Source organism: Lissotriton helveticus, chromosome 5_1, assembly GCF_964261635.1.
Source record: "Lissotriton helveticus chromosome 5_1, aLisHel1.1, whole genome shotgun sequence".
In the NCBI taxonomy this organism is placed as follows: Eukaryota; Metazoa; Chordata; class Amphibia; order Caudata; family Salamandridae; genus Lissotriton; species Lissotriton helveticus.
Window position 1 is genome coordinate 843,987,768 of NC_136065.1, and position 17,379 is coordinate 844,005,146.

Genomic DNA, 17,379 nt, shown 5'->3' on the forward strand with positions numbered 1-17,379 from the left:
AATATGAGTAAGCCTCTTCAAAACACATATTCTACTACACAGAATCATCAAATCCCTTCACACAATCCAAGCAACTGACACCCCATGTAAAATGTAATTTACATATACATAGTGACTTCTTAGACGAATCGACATGATCACTCTTCATAGCACAAGCCTCCTCATTCTCACTGAAGACTGACTCTCCAAAGCCCCAATTGATCTTCTAGCTTTGATCGCCACAGATAAAATAAATGAAATTGCGTAATCCTCATAGCCCAATTTGTTTGCCTGGCAGCACATCACCGTACTCAAATTTTTTTTTTAAATCCTTGTCAATATCTCTGGCTCTGTATTGGGAAACCACCAGTTTGCACCTTATATTTCAAACTTCTCCTTCCCAGTCATTTGAACTAACCACATCATTGGTGCTTCTTGTCTTTCAAAACATTTTTCATTGATTTCACCATTAACTTGGAATATAAACTCAGATCTGGGTCCACATGACTTTGTAACATCTACCACTTCCAGAAATTTTTTTGGTGAAATTGTTAGCTAAAACACAAAGTTTGATACTAAAATAACACTGAAATTCACCAGTTATAAATAACTATAACTCGCGACTCGTCATGCACTGCTTACCCCATATATTACATCACACGACATGTTCTATGATATCATTGGTAACAACTCTGCAACATCTGAAATTACATCATTGATGACAAAATTGTTCATGGCAGGAGCAAGTTACTTTACACCACAAGTTATAGTTACTTGAGACAACTATAACTGGTGAATTTCAGTGGTTTTGTTTAAAATGGTATGTTTTAACTGACATTTTCTCCTAATAATAACGTCCATTTAGCTTGTGTTATTTTAGTGAAAAAATATATACTTTTTTTTTACTTCAAATACTTTATTCGGATAAAAGAAATCCATAAAAGGACAAACACATACAATAATACTTATATTTATATATACACACATACACAAAACCCAAACAATGGTGTAATGTACCGAACAAGAAAATATGTAAATTCATATTCAAGTCTTCACCCTGCAGGTCCACAACTCATCAAGTTTGACTCAATTACTAGCACAGACATATTCCTTCGCCCTCTCTCAAAGCATATTTATCCGAACCTAATCAGACTCCTATATGCGATGAAAAACTGAGAATCGTTTGGAAAGTCATCCAGTCATTACCGAAAATTATGTGATCCATACTAATGGCCAACTAGATGATCTACATATGCCAAATAATAGCAATGCCGTCTTTAGTCGCAGTATTGTAATCTTTTTGCACTTTAACTGAAGCACATGCGCTGACAAATTTGTCATGCAATACAGCTGCCTCATACTCGCATGAGAGAGGAGATGTGGCCTAGCAGCTAAAACTGCTGACTTGGTAATCTTGGATCCCAGGTGTGAATCCCATCTCAGTACTTGACTCAATATTGTGTCATTTGGGGCAACCCACTTATTCTTCCTGGACCTAAAAGTTTGAAATTTACAGCTAGATTCATCATAGTCCCGTTTTGTGAGTCCTTAATAGCGATTATTAAGGAATCGCTATTAAGGACTTGCAAAACGGGATTCATGTAGGAATAGCAAAAAATATTGCGATTCCTACATCATCCTTATTTGCGATTAGCAAATTGCTAATGCGATTAGCAATTTGCTAATCGCAAATAAGAATGCGATTACAAGGGTGCCAGGGGTGTCCAAAGGACACCCTGTAGCACCCCTGAAATGGAAATGTAGCCTGATGTTGCGCACACACATGTCCAAAGGACATGTGTGTGTGTAACATACCACTTAGAAAAATGAACTACAGTGCATTTTTCTAAGTTTTCGCTATTTACGACGAAGTCAGACTTCGTGGTAAATAGCGGCCGGAAATTGCGAATTCGCATATTTTAAAAGTTTAATGAATTGCATTTAAGGAATCTCAAATAGAGATTGCTTAAATGCAATTCCTCGCAAATATGTGATTTCGCAAATAGCGATTTTTGCATTTGGGATGATGAATCCCAAATGCAAAAATTGCGCTCGCAAAGGGCCAGATTCTGAGAATCTGGCCCTTTGCGAGCCGATTTTTCATTCATGAATCTAGCTGTTAGTGTGTTAATTATATTTATATAATCCCCACTAGACGAATCCGATCTTGTAGATCGTCTCCCATTCCTATAAAGCGCAAACTTATCCCCCCTAGGCGTATCCAGGCGTTGGGGGGCCGTCTGGGAGATTAGGTGATCTATTGCCCAGAGTCACATGATGCTAAGCTGCTGGCAGCGATTAAACCGTGAGCCCTGCGCTACGTGAGTCAGCCACTCTGCCCACTGCGCCACACCTCTCCCAGGGTACTGCTATATGTGTGCGAATATGTATATATGTACACACACGCACACACACACACACCCACACACACACACATACAATTACGATCCAACAGCAATAAGTATTGACACCAAACGCTGATCTGTTTAGCACAAGGACTTAAATGCTTTTGTGATACAGCCCCAAGTCTTTGATTCCTTGCAACAGTGTGCAATGATTGTTAAATTCCAGCAGCTATGAGTGGCTAAAGGTTCCCGCTAAAGCTGTCTGGAGAGGCCGCCTCTCTGTATTGCTGCTGCCTTTATTTTACACTTCTGTCCATATTTATCCATATTATTTTTTGAAAATTATGTGTTTGAGAATATTTACGTTGGCTTTTATGACAAAATTAAGCTGCAACTAGCATATTTACACATTTCTTTATAAAATATACTCATTCTGGAACGCCTGACAGGTTTCAATGTTATGTATACGTCTAAAAGATAAATCAATGCGCTTGTATGCAGAGCCATCCTTTGCTCAGATAGCGCCCTGGGCGAAAACACATTTGGCGCCCAGGCTGCTGCTAGTCATTAAAGCTAGAAGCAAAAGGTGGTCCAGTTTCTATTCATAGGCCGGCTGCTATCTCACACAGGGACTGCCTCCAAACACAACATTTTTCCCACGTCCCTCAACCGACCTTAGTTACTCGCATCGTACCTTCTTCATACTGGTGGCAAGGTGGCTGTGGGGGGTGATGGGGTGTGAACATGTGGGATGGTGGGCAGTAGCAGCTGGCAGGGAATGAGGGTGGAGGAGCGGGGGAAGGGGGATAGAAGAGGGGCCACAAATTTTTTTTTAAAATGCACCTTACCTCTTCCGCCGGCCGTCGCAGGAGTTCAGGAACCAGGAAGCACCCAGACTCCCCATAGCCAATCACAACGCTGCAATGCAGCGCTGTGATTGGTCTGAGCGCCAAGAATCGGCGCTCAGATGGGGACTGGGAGCCTGGGCATGTTCCCCACCAGTCTGTGTAGAGCAGCTGGTGGGGATCATGCTAAGTGCGCGTGACTGTATGGCCGGTACCAGGAGACCGGCCAAGCAGTCATGTGTCCTTAGTGTGCACAAACACAAACCACTCCTCCCCCTGTGCCTTCAGCACCGCCCTAATCCAGCCCAGAAACTGTGAACAATAAAATGATAATGTTAGAAAGTGGTTCTGACACTATGGGCCGCCCGGATTTTCGGTTTTTGAGCACCTAATTGTTGAGCTTTTACTATGGGGGAGCCTCATAAGTTGGGACTCACCCATAGTAAACTCATAATGGAAGAGACTGCATGGGGATTTTACTGGTGTCCCCCTGGCTTGACCAGGCCACTGCGCAGCAGCTGGAGTAAGGGACACCGGGCTGGTTACATGCAGACACATGTGTACATGTGTGTGCACATGTGTAGGGGCTGCGCAGGGGTGATTCCTAGCGTGCACAGCCAACGAGCAGGTGCAGATAAGACTGGTGTGGCAGGACTTATGCAGAATGGGGTGGTGACATGGAATAGGCTCTATACACTGGGAAGAAACATGCCAGGGAAAGTCTGTGTGCTTTCCATTATTATCTTATGGGGATAGGGAGCACATGTGCTAGTGTAACTTTCCTAAGCCCTACAGATTCCAGACACGCACTAAAGTCCACTGTAACGGGTGTGAGAAGAAGTATTCTGCAGAGTCCAAAGTCATATTTGTACTGCTTTTGGGTCATCCAGAACTGTCATATTTCACTGAGTCTGCCATAACCAGGGCCTGGCTGGGGCCTGCACTCAGCAGGCTGGATTGATAACCTTTCTTCCACAAGCTAAGGCCTTGTCTCCAAGGAGGAGAAGATGGGTGGAGCTACAGGCTCATCCATCAGCAGCTTTCACTGGGTGCCGGGCACCAGGAAAAAGGTTGCTCTGGGGGGAAGGGGCTTTTCAGAGACAGCAGGAGACCCTGGGCGATGCCATCTTGAACCAACCCAGAGGCCTAGGAGGGAGCAGTGGCAGAGAAGTGATGTTTCGCTGTGTGATAGGGCAAACAGACTTCCTGCCAGCCCCCTCCCAACTTCTTAAAAGAACTGGCACAGGAAGAGAAGCTCTCTCTGGGGTGTGGTCTGCTGAGGCAGAAGGTTCTGGAGCCTCTTGCAATGGGCAATTGGAATGCCAAAAGTCAGAGCTCCTTGTTTGAAGAAACCATCTACTGGGTCTACCAAAGGAGCTAGCCTTGAGTGTAATAATTGATTTAACTCATCTCGGAATCGCTATAATCTGCTAAGGTCTGACTTTATGGTGGAGTTCTGATGACAGCTTAAAATGTGAAAGTTTACTGTCTCTGAAGTGATTGGAAGCAGTGTGGGTGACATGGTGGACCTAGAATTTTTTCTTGAAAGAAAATAGCTGAAATGAATTGACAAAAACATTTTGATGCAAATATTTTTAAAATAAAGTAACTTTTTACGTTTTTTATTTATTTTAATTCGTTCAATGTATTTTTTGTTTGACAACATCATTCAAACGTTAAGACAGGCTTTACTGAATTTCTAATGCAAAAATAACAATTGATGGACAGAATGCAGAACAATGTTATACATTCACCCCAGTACAGAGATCTGGGTCTAAATCCATCGTTTTTTTGCTCACCATGCCATTCCAGTTTGAACCCAGCCATATGCAATTCAGTCTTGACCCTGGGCCCCATGGGAACAGTCCAGCCCGAACTGCCAAGCCAGGTCCTCCCTGGACTGGAAACAAGCATCCAAGGACCAGTTTCGGGCTTTCAGCCCTCTTCAGCCTGGGTAGCTTGATTTCTGCGGCATGGAGAGCACGGGACTCACGTCTGGGCATACCCGTCCCACTCGGGGTGACAAATGCAAAAACAACAATTGATGCACAGAATGCAGAACAATGTTATACATTCACCCCAGTACACAGATCTGGGCTTAAATCCATTGTTTTTTGCTCACTATGCCATTGCAGTTTAGACCCAGCCATATGCAAATCAGTCTTGACCCTGCACCCATTGAGAACAGTCCAGCCTGAACTGCCAGGCCAGGTCCTCTCAGGAATGGAAACAAGCATCCTAGGACCGGTTTCGGGCGTTCAGCCCTCATCAGCCAGGATAGCACTCCAGCTGATAAAGCCAGGCTGAGAAGGGTAATACCCAGAAACCTGTCCCAGACTGCTTGTTTCCGGTGAAGGGAGGACCTGGCTTGGTAGTTCGGTCTGGACTTTTCCCATGAGGCACAAGGACAAGACTGATTTGCCTATGGCTGGGTCTAAACTGGGGTGGCATGGTGAGCAAAAGAACGATGGATATAACCCAGCTCTCTTGACTGGGGGTGAATGTATGATTTATTGAGCATTCCGTCCATCATTTCTTTGCGTAGCACTTACTGAATATCTAGGCATGACTAGATAAAGTTGTATTTCAAGTCAGGTTCCAAAATATTTGGGACAAGGCAATTCGTCACTGATCCTGGGCATAATACTCTTCATTAAAATCCACATGCACGAGAGTACTGCAGGTCAGAACCTGGGCGCGTGGTCAGAGCGCGATGTGAATTGAGCAAATCAAGTGTGCTCTACACTGGACAAGGATCGTGGAACACCAGACAAGGATCATTAAAAAACACACTTCTGACAAACATGAATATCCTGCATCAAAGATTTACCGGACACTTAACGTAGGTATCCAGCGGGAGGAGCTTCAAAATGGCTTCCAATAGCTGAGGGATGGCCAAGCCTTCAAAAACAAAACATAACATAATATTCAGCAACATTATTCAATCTTAAAACATGTATTCTTAATAGCAAAACAATTTTTACAAAATTATGTTAAAGACCCTATAATTACTTTCGCAGGAAGGTCGTGCTGAAGATTATAGAAAAATGTTCTTCACAAGAAACATTCTTAAATGGGAAATTAAATACTGAAAATCTATTGGCGTGCAAGAGATTGTCCTATGGAAGATACCGGACCCAAAACTAACAGCTTCAACTTGTTTGACTGCCTTCAAGCAACTGAGCCTGTTTTTTTCAAACAATAATTTCCCAAATGAATTTGTCAAAGATGGATCGACCCCGCTTGTCATCACCAGACACTGGACCCACCTTAACCAAAGACCCTATGGTAAAGGACCGAACCTAGACCATCTATGAAGCAGATGACCCTGCTGAAAGAAGCTTACAGTGTATTCAGTGCTTGGAATTGTTGAAAGGTGACGTGAAACCCATTAAAAAAATCCCAAAATAGGTTAAGAAATATGAATTATTTCCATAGCTCTGGAGCAACCACGGGATCTGAAAATAAGGGATCCGGCAATAAGCTCTTGGAAAAGAATACAGCTACCTTAAGGAGAATATGGAAGACCTTCCGGATTGTGGGCCAGATTTTAGACTTCAAAACTTGAAATTAATACTATAAAAGATTAAATATTCAATATTGGTCCTGCTTGATCCTGGTCAATTTTTCCTTCCGCAAGTTCTATAAATAAGTTGTTGGTTAAATCACTCTGCTGGAGATAATAACATTTTTGGTCAAGAAAAGAAAAAAATATTATAGTCAAAACGTACCATCAGCTCGGATGAGGACTGGTCCGCAGCGACTGACAGAGACAGCTGGAAAATTGGCATCTGCAAGAACTGAAAAAGAAATTATTTTATTACATGAAGAGCTGTGCAAAAGGAGAAAACTTAACATCAGCCAAAGCGCACCCCCAGTTCAGAATAACAAGGATAGAGACAACTCACAGTCAACTATCTACCAGTCACTTTCACCATCAAACCACACCATAACCAAGACCCCTGTCAACCATGATCCCACCAGGAGAGGATACAGACTCATTCTTTAGCCTCCCTAGGTATGTGAACTTGGTTAGTTGAAGGTGAAGTGAAATATGGGTCTGCAGTGGTGTCGCCAACCCCTTCCTCCACTAGCTTGAGACGGGGTAAAGGCTGCTACGAGGCCCCAAGGCATCAAGAAAAGCAACTGAGTAGAGCTTGCCAGTATGACAGACAGCCCCAGCCGGTTGCTCCCTGTCGCAACGCCTCTGGACAGAAGCGGAGTCTAACGGGAGAGGAAGCATACAGTTGTCTTTCCTTCCCTACTGTCCTTTAACCCCTCCCATGCTCGTGACGGAACTGCTCCGTCACGAGCCTCGGCTGGGCTGTGCTGGTGACGGAGCGGTTCCATCATGCCCCGCTCGCCGCGCCTGCGCCGTGCTGATTTCGCGCCTGCGCGGTGCGTTCTATTGAGCGGGCGGGGCCATGACGGAACCGCTCCGTCACAAGCACAGCCCACCCGAGGCTCGTGACGGAGCGGTTCAGTCACGAGTACGGGAGCGCCGCGCGGCCCCCCTCCCCCCTAGCGCAGCGGCGGAATTGCCGCCGCAGCCAAGGGGTTAATGAGATGCTTCTGAGGGAGTGTTTCGCCTGTGTTTTCTGTAAACTCAAAACATCTCTATTCAAAATAAAAGGATCATTGCCGTAATTCAAAAATAAAGCCTAACAATAAGAACCAAAAATGACATTCCATTACATACTTTTAAGACTGCAGGAACCAACTCAATTGTTTTTTTTTTAATACATCAGAATGTATTTCGCTCCTTGTAGAGTGTTGGAACGCCATTTTTCATTGTAAAAACAAATTTTTCAACCACGTCACATTATATTAAACTTGACATTTGTGAATGAAAAATACCAAACGTCGCTTTTGACTGATAGTTCTATTTTGTTAAATGTTTTAATTTTCGTTTCATTTGTGTAATATTATTGGCACACATCTGGGTAATAGTGACACAAATTATTGATTTTCTTTGTCCAAACGAATGCTAACTAAAACCAGTTCGTTCTTGTTGTAGCAACTGTCCAGGAGTGAGAAAGGAAGCAAGAAAGGGGGAGGAGAGAGAGGAAGGGAGGGGAAAAAGGTAAGGAGGAAAGGAGAGAGTGGGAAGAACAGTGACAGTAGGAGAGGTGAGAGGGATGTAAATGACAAATGGGCAGGAGAGTTAGAAGGGCGAAAGTGAGGGAGAGAAAATGGAATAAAGAGAGGAATGAAACATGTAGTGATAGAAACAATAATCAGATGTGTAATTGGAGGAGAAAAAAAAACAAGGATCAAGGGAGACAAGAGAAGAGGAAGGGGAAGTAGGAAGTAGGAAAAGGGAAAAAGTAAGCAGACGAGAGGTGAGGACAGATGAAGAGAAAGGCAAAAAGAGTAGGGAGAAGAGGGAAATTGGAGGAGAGAGAGAGAGAGAGCCCAGATTAGAACAAGGGAGATATGGAAGATGAGAGAGAATAGAGGAAAGCTAGAGGTTGGATGAAAGGATGAAAAATAGACTTCGAGAAAAAGGACTTGCTCGTTCTCAGACTTTCTGGAAGTAGGTCCAAGTGGGGGTATTCATTAGGTCTCGCCTACCAGCGCGCATGCGCTGGCTAGGAAAAAGACCTTAAGCCGTTGCTCTGGCTTTTCAGCCAAAAACGTGCACGAATTCCATTGCCTTTAATGGCAATGTGTGCACGTCTGGCGATTTACTTGCGGGAGCAAGCGGCTGGCGCCATATGTTATCAATTATCGCGGCGCCAGCCCCACGCTCCCCAAGTGAATTGCGCAGGCCTCTCTCTCCTCCCCCTGCTTTCGCGCGAGGCGCGCCCGCGCTTTTTTAACTTTTTTTTTTTTAACTTGAAACTTAGCGCAACGCTGCTTCACGGACACCGCGCTCGGTTTATTGATATATTTCTTAACTTTAGCACTGAGTGCAGCGCCCACTTCAAGGACACCGCACTCAGTGTTGAATTTAAGAAATATAGAAACTGAGCGCGGTGTCCGTGAAGTTGCACCGTGCTCAGTTTTAAACTTAAGTATTTACAATGCAATCGGACCGATTACATTGCAAATATTTGTTTATATATCTATCAGAATCGCCAACGTGAAACAGGCGTGTAAACTGCTGGGGAAAAACTACAAAAAGTGCAGAAGTTTTCTTTTCTAGTTCGCAATTTACCAAACAGATTATAGGAATAAGAATATTCACTGTCCATATTTTAGCACATAACCTGTCACTTTAAAATGGCAACGAGGGGTTAAAAAACAGAATAATTTGACTCAAAAACAAACATTAGTGCGCCAACAAGATGCACGCTGGGCGATGCATACTGTTAACAAGCGCCCCCTTGGATTCGATTATAAATCGATAGCCTCGCTGCAGGGGGGATGCCGGAATATCCCCAGGACTGAAGCGGATTATAAACCGCTTCAGCACCCGTTCAACCCACCCCAGGTGTTCACATTTGAAAAAGCGATCTAATCTAGCGCCTTTTTACCCCTCCAGGCGCATGTTTCCCTTCCTGAGCTTCAACATGACGGGCCTGAACCCCACTTCCCACTACAACGTGTTCGTGGAGGTGGTGCTGGCGGACCCAACCACTGGCGCTTCCAGGGGGGGCAAGTGGGTGACGTGCAGCAAGGTGGACAACAACATGCAGGGTGAGTGCGGGGCGTGGGGTCACGGGAGGTGGTGTTTACAATAGGGTCTGGGGCAGGGTGAAGAGCGGGGCATGTGTCTGCGCGGGTATGTGCGTAGGGGTAACAAGTTCTCAGGGATGTGGGCAGCAGGGCAAGTGTATGTTGCAGGGTAACTGCTTAGTTGCGCACGGGTGTGGGGAGCTGCCGGGATAGATGTGCGAGAAACAGAAGGGTATATGTTTGGGGTAACCATGGGAGTGTGAAGGTGAGGGGAGCTGCAGGGATAAGTGTGCAAGGGGGAAGCAGGATGTATGCCTGGGGGTAGCTACGTAGGGTACTCATGGGGGTGGACATGTGCGTGTGAACTGCTGGGATAGGTGCGCGAGGTACAGCCGGCTGTGGGCTTTGGGGTAAAAACATTGGGCTCATGGAGTGGGCAGGTGCGTGAGGGGAGCTGCTGGAGTGGGTGTGCGGGGGGACAGCAGGGTGTATGCTTGGGGCTTAAATACTTTGGGCTCATGGAGTGGTTAGCAGGGCAGGTGCGTGAGGCACTGCGGGCGTGGAGGGGCAACGGGGAGAGCATGTGCGGATAACAAGGGACGAGTATGGGGGTGAGCATGGTCGGGCGGAAGTGCAGATGGGCAGCACCAGCTGTAAGTGCCAGAAGTGTGCTTGTTAGATTTGACCCCGCAGCAGACTAACTCCGCCCCTCTGCCTGCAGGTAACAAGGTGTACATGCACCCCGACTCCCCCAACACCGGGGCCCACTGGATGCGGCAGGAGATCTCCTTCAGGAAGTTGAAACTCACCAACAACAAGGGGTGCCAACAACAACAGCACTCAGGTGAGTCTACGGGAACACGTCACGTGTTGTGTCATACGGGCAAAGGTCACACGAGGGACACCCTGTATTGAAGTGAACTTCTTTCAGCCGTGCTCCCTGAATCCACAAGCCTTTCCTGTGAGCTTCTAATTCTAGACCGATACGTAATAAATATTGTAGGGTTTGCAGAAGATCACACTGTGTAGTCAAGTGAGTGAAATGCATCCTTCTTGATTTGTTCGTAAATTCTCAACTATCGATGTATTGGTATGTTTCAGTCCACGCTGACGCAGCCTGTGATGTGCTCTGAGTACCAGACAGTCTTAGGGTGGGTGGCATGGCGGGGTTAGTTTAGGGGGTGTCTTTGGAAATCCTGGCTGTAGGCGATGGCCACTCTTCAATAGTCAAAAGGAGTGGGACTGTGTCCAGTCCCCAGCAAATGCACAGCGCTATGCCATCTTTGGCCAGCTTTTTCCAACTTTTATCATTTTAATCCATTATTATCCGTTTTATCATTTTTTATCCACTTTTGTAGAGACGGGACCACACGCTCCGTGTACATCTTCAATAGTGACATTTATTGCCGTTCTAATGTCGATTCGTCCAATCTTATACCACTTTCCCAGTTCCTAACCTGTCGCACTTTACCGAGGGGCGAAGGGCGTCAACCGATCCTTGCAGTGAGGGTGACTTTCAACCAGTTACTGTGTTTTCAGGCAGCAGCACAAAGGATGATGGGAAACACAGTGGCCGTGGCATTCCAGCTTGAGACATAACTGGCTAAAAATAACCTTCATGAAACTGGGCTAGTTGGCGCAATGTCTACATGTAATAGGCGGTGTATATAGCGCTGCGTCTCCCCTCTCACCTCCCAGCGCTACCAAGCTCACTGGAGGTACTGAAAGTGTCTGGTCTGAGTAATGTAATCCATTCAGGCTCCTCCTATTCGTGCAACAGTTTTTCACGACTGTCCACCTCGTGTGAAGAGCTCAATGGGTGGGTCTGTGGTAGGTCTGCACGGGGTGGCTGCAGGGAGGGGCAGGTGACGCATGCAGGAGGGAAGTGGTGCGCGCCACATAGCTGGTCGGTGTGGACAGACATGCACGTGGGCTGGATATCTTTCCTGGGTGGTGATGGGGGCGTGCATGAGGAGTGAATGATTCAGGGTGGCTACAGGGGCGCATGTGTGAGAGTAGCCTGTTAACAGAGGTGCACGTGCGCCGATGATCCTGGCACGTGTACCTAAGCGGCACAGTGTGCACCCCATACGTCGGCAGATTCATCCATCTATACCCCCCAATTATTAATTACTCAAGTGACGCAAACTTCGCCTCCTGTGGCCTACAGATCTCTTCAAAGATGAGCGGAGACCCCAAAGAAATCAGCGGTGGTCTGTACTTGCCGGTGAGATGGTGGTGTGGGGGGGGGGGGACTGGCTGGCTCGCCCCAATCTGGCCAAGACCTGTAGGGGCTGGACCACAGCGGGAGCAGTGATCGGCCCAAGAAACCGTAGTGGGTCGATTTGTTACATCTGACGACTAGAAGTCAGTTTAGCGCGGTGAAGTTTCAAACAAGTGTTAATAAAGGTTATTTACAGAAACCTAGAAGTAAATACTGCAGAGTCCTAATGAATGCGCAGTCACCGGGGCTACCTGTCCATCACGGTCACCTGTTGGCAGTGGTCGAAGTGGGGGGGGAAAAAGAAGGGGAACTGTGGGCGGAGATCAGGGGGCGGGACCAACCCGAGGATTAGCTCAGTCACAAATGGTGATGGGCAGTGCTTTAAATGGAAAAAAATAAGTGCAGGTACTCATTAGATTGTGTTAGGGGCGTGGCTAGTGGGTGGAGTTAGAGGCGGGCCTGGACATGATGATAGAAAACACTTCTATTTAGTATTCATTTTGCCCTTTCATTGCCCTTGACAGTTGTCTCAAACGTTTCCATATGTGCAAATTAACAGGTACATGTGCTAATAAAGGGTGGTGTGAAGTATTTCTGGGAACAATGCAAAGAGCTTCTAAAACCTGAATGCAGCCAAGCCATCAACAGTACTATCAATGTGCACCAGGACGAGCGAGATTGGGCATTGCATCATTAATAACAAGCATTAGGCATATTTCTTTTCAAATACCTCCTGAGTGTCCTGGTTTTCTTCCTCTCTGGTTTAGTTCCTCTCTTACACACAAACATACACACAAACATACACACAACCAGGCAAACGCACACAAACCAGCAGACAAATACTCTCTATCAAACTTCACATCTCTAATCTCTCGATCCCTCCCTCCTCACTTCTCTCCCATTTGTATCCATTTCTGTCGCTGTCCCACTCTCTTTACCCCAAAGGTATCTATAATCAGACTTTCTATTTCTAATCTGCCATCTCTGTGCCTCTGTTACTCTTTCCATAGCCATCTCGATCTCTTCCCCATCTGGGTCTGCACTTACCCCTTCTGTCTCTATTTTTCCCCCTTTAAACTGTCCTCTGCTCATTCTATCTCTGCCCCCTCACTCTTCACCTTCTTTCATCCCATTCTCCTTCTCTTCCCTCGGTAGAAGGCCCCACGGCCGCACAGTTTGCAGTGGCAGACAGTGAGAACTGCAGGTTCGTGGGCATGCGCAGAGTGCTTCCGAAGTGCAAAACACTAACAAGAGGACCCAGCATGGAGGCCTGGCGAGGGGCGGTTAATGACAATAAGAGCTTCCATCAAGGAGTTAACGCCCACTTGCCCCTGCGGCAGCTCCTCAGCAGGCCGTTCAGCTGAAGGAGACAGACAGACGGCAAACATACTGTCAAATAAACTGGACACAGCTGACCGTCAGGCATCGGCCCAATCTGAGTACCGGTGCTCCTCATTGGCACTGGAAAAGTGCCGGTACTCAGCTTGATAAAAACAAGAAGAGCCGGTACTCAGTACATGTGAGTACCGGCCCATTTAAAGCACTGGTGATGGGAAGAAAAGTATGGGGGGTTTTCAGATTCTTTAGCTCTGCAAATGGTAGCTACTTTTCAGGAACTCGCCCGTTTCCCATCATGTGAGCTATATTAACTTTACTCAGCTTACCTTTCAGCCGCTCGTCGTCATACATTCAATGTAGTTGCCTCAAGCCAATGCAACTGTCTACAAAGTATCCCAGGCCCTCTGGTCTAGATTGGCAATTTACTAGATAGGGTATAAAGAAGAAATTCAAAGGGAAAGGGTCTAATGTGGCAAATCGTGGATGTAGTCTAATGTCAATTCACAGGAAAAGTGTCCAGGTGCAATTCCCAGGATTTTGGTATAAAGTGGCAATTCCCAGGATTTGGGTGTAAAGTGGCAACTAACATTAAAAGGGTTTAAATAGCAACTCTGAAGAAAAGGGTTTAGGTGAAATTCATAGGAACAGGGCTTAAATGCCAATGTGTAAAGAGTTTACAATGAATTCATAGGAAACGGGTGTAAAATCATGGTCAATTCTTGGGAATAGGGAGTAATGTTCCAATTCAAGGGAATAGGGCTTTCAAGTAACAATTAGTTTAAAAGTGGAAAAAGTAAAGTTGGAGAAATTGAGAAAAAAAAATCATCACAAAGCCTAAAGCTAAAATGGTCTGCTCGGGAATTAGCATGTTTGATGTTTTATGTTTCTCATACAAGCGGTGCTTTAAGTGGGCGGGTACTCACAAGTACTGTACTTCTCTGAGCACGAGCAATACGTTTAAAAGGAGAGTCCCAGCACTTCGTGGTAGCAACCAGGTACTGTGTGATAGTAAGTATCTGCACTTTTCGTTTTCCATTTTAAACACTGCAAACGACCCATTCTCCTGCAAAAATGATCGAAAGGCTCAAACATTGTTGAGCACGCATAAGCATGTGAGGCAGCTGGCAAACTGCGTTTCTTCATGATCTAGGAATGGCAGGGTGGTATTTTATCTACAGTCACAAAATGAATGAGAATAGTGATGGTCACTGGTTTCACTCAAATCAGGTAGGGGTGTCATGCACAACCTCAAAAAGGTGATGGAAATGACTCTGGTCCCTGTTCCATTCCGTAGTTTTTAGCTCTTCCGTTACATTACAGACAGGGACCAACCATGTTAAAATTAGTCTAGTTTCCGGTTCAAAGGGGACAACTCACCTGCAAGTGCAAAAACCATCTTTACCCACACACAGATTAACATTTTGTGGTGTGCTCCTTGAGTGCAGCAGCTATGGCCTCATGCATCACACAAATTTGCAATTCATCCGGGTGCAGACCGAGGAACCATGTAGGTGTAAGGTGTAAAAGCGAAGAGTAGGGGCAAATTGTAGCCGTTTCTTTTCAGAATGCATCAGTGCAAATCATAAATTCAGAGGACAAAAGGATATTTATTGTTCACACTTGTAACAGTGTTGAAATTTTTTTAATGTTGCACAGGCACTGGAGTACTTGTTTGGACGAAGATAATTTAGGGCATTTTATTCTCAGTGAGCTTGTCTGCATTAACGGAGTCTCCCCAGATGCACTCTGAGTGCGTTAACCTTGGACGCATACCATGTGTATCTACTCTCACATGAGGGGGGGGGTGCTACGAAAATTTCAGTGGGGGACTGACTCTTCTAGCAATATGCAGAGTGGAGATGCAGGGGCTCTAAGAAGGGCTGAAAAGCAACAAAGGCTTCATTAAGAAGTGAATGGTCTTCTAAAGACTTGTGAAGTGCTCGGGTGCGGCTGTGTGTGTGCCCGGGAAGCTGTCTCAGGCGGGCTGACACACACGAGTGTGTGTGGGGGGAGAGGGGGTCGGCGATGGGCATTGCAGGGCTTCTGGGCAGGAAACAGAGTAATTTTCCTTCTCTGCCAGTCCTGCCTCCCTGACCTTCCACGATCGGCAAGCCTTATCTATAGGCTTTTGCGATTTCTGTCCCTGGGACGCATGTTTAACTAAAAAAGAAGGGGAACGGACTCAGCTAAATGAAAGAAGTAGGGACACGCCGTGCCCTGCCGATCCCGCCCACTTCCACCACTGCCTGTTGGGTGAAAAACTAAAGTTGATATTTCTGACTGTGGCTCGTCCAGGCCATAATTAGTCCTGCACCAGGGTCCGTCCCCTGGGACAATCGCCCCGCCCCCACTTTATGGGCTTCCTGTGGGGCGTCCTGGGCAGACCCCGAACGGCTGCTGCTGGCGTCCCCAATCACCCCTTATGAGGAAGAACCTAGGATAACAAGCATTGGCATAGCCAATAGGTCTCGCCTTTGGGATCTTATAAGTGTTTAGTCATGCAACAGTTGATGTTGTTGCACCAAGGATATTGTGGTGCATAACTAAATACTTAGAAGGTCCCAAAAGCGAGACCTATTGGTTGTGCCAATGCTTGTTTTTTCTTGCTACTCGTTTGTGGGTCCATCACAATATAATACAAAATACGTTAATGGCATAATAATAACCAAATAAAATACAGTGCAAAAAAATTACAGAACAGACAATAGTTAATTGCAGCACTTTTCTGGTAGTTTCTTAGTCATGTTATTTTTTTGTGCTGTTTCCGGGCTGTTAATAATAAAAATAAAAAAATGTTATTACTTAAATATTGAGGCACAATAGTGGCTCGATTTAATTCACAACTTTTTTTTTTAATCTTTCTTTTTACAAATGTCCTTCCATGATGGGCAGTATTTGGGAATGTCTCTTTGGGCATCCACTTATTCCAAGTCACACGCTTGGCAAGACCTAGACCTTTCTATGTTTCTTTATCAATCTGTGTCAGTCGGTCTGCATTTCTAGCCTTTTGTTAATAAGTCTGTATTCAGGAAACAGTTGTTTTAATAACCTCTGTGAAGGACTCTACTAGTTTGAAGGCTGTTGCGAGCTATTAGGAGCCCACACGTGCTGGTACTTGGTTTCCTACTTGTCCTTAAATGTGGCAGCGTACTCTGTGTGTAGCATACGTATGTGTGTGGTAGCTATATAGCGTGAACCTAGCCGGAAGGCAGCAGAGTCTCCTCTGTATTCAAACGAAACTGTTCATTCAAGGGCTTAATGGATGCCCTTGGCAGAGCAGTCATACCTTAATCCTTCTATAGGCCAAAGTTACACTTCATGCTCACATATATTTGAGATGCTGGAATCACAGGAGCCCTTCATCACATTTTTGCATGAAGCCCATCATTTTGTGTCACACCACTTATCCAATTTTAGTTTTTATTTGAGGGCATACAAGGAGGACCGAGAAACGGTGTTGTGTGTCAAACTTTTCCAGAAGGCTTGCACACGTAATGATAGGATACCTGTTGGAGATAACACCAGGCAGTTGTAAAGCTCGTGAAAGAACTGAGAGCAGATCTGACCTGGGAATCCTATGACCAACCAGACTGCCAAATGACCAATTAGCCTTGAATTATTTATCAGACTTCAGGACGACCAATCAACTGACTGACACATTTAGACTCCAGGATAGCCAATTTTGTTCCCAAATGACCAAGTAAATGACCATGAAGTCGCATGTATAAGTAACGATAATCTGAAATTCTCAACCAGATTCCTGAGTGACCATTCACTCTTGAATGATCAGTCTCCCAAATGATCAAGCTGACGTCTGAATGACCAGTAACAATCTCAACGCTCATCTAAATCTTAATCAATCAGTGAGGCCCTTGAATAATAATTTAGACTGCTGAGCAACTAATCAGACCTTTATTAATAAATAAGACTAAACAATGAATCAGACTCCCAAATGACCAATAAAAAACAAGAATGATAAATCAGAATCTAAAAATTATCAATCAAATTCCGGAAACAAATATTCAAC

The 17,379-nt window shown here is 45.4% G+C and overlaps 1 protein-coding gene and 1 long non-coding RNA gene across 3 annotated transcripts in view; one reads left to right on the forward strand and one right to left on the reverse strand.

Annotated features, from left to right (window-relative positions):
* Window positions 1–17,379, reverse strand: part of FUOM (fucose mutarotase) — a 62,120-nt gene that overhangs the window by 21,253 nt on the left and 23,488 nt on the right. For both annotated transcript variants that reach the window (XM_078643312.1, XM_078643313.1), the window contains exons 2-3: window positions 6,901–6,969; window positions 6,000–6,070 (exon numbers count right to left, since the gene is read on the reverse strand). In XM_078643312.1, coding sequence (XP_078499438.1) covers window positions 6,000–6,070; window positions 6,901–6,969 — 140 coding nt within the window. The remainder of the gene's footprint in view (window positions 1–5,999; window positions 6,071–6,900; window positions 6,970–17,379) is intronic.
* Window positions 10,614–17,379, forward strand: part of LOC144754954 (uncharacterized) — a 94,621-nt gene continuing 87,855 nt past the window's right edge. The window contains exon 1 of the long non-coding RNA XR_013594813.1: window positions 10,614–10,634. This is a non-coding gene — a long non-coding RNA (uncharacterized LOC144754954). The remainder of the gene's footprint in view (window positions 10,635–17,379) is intronic.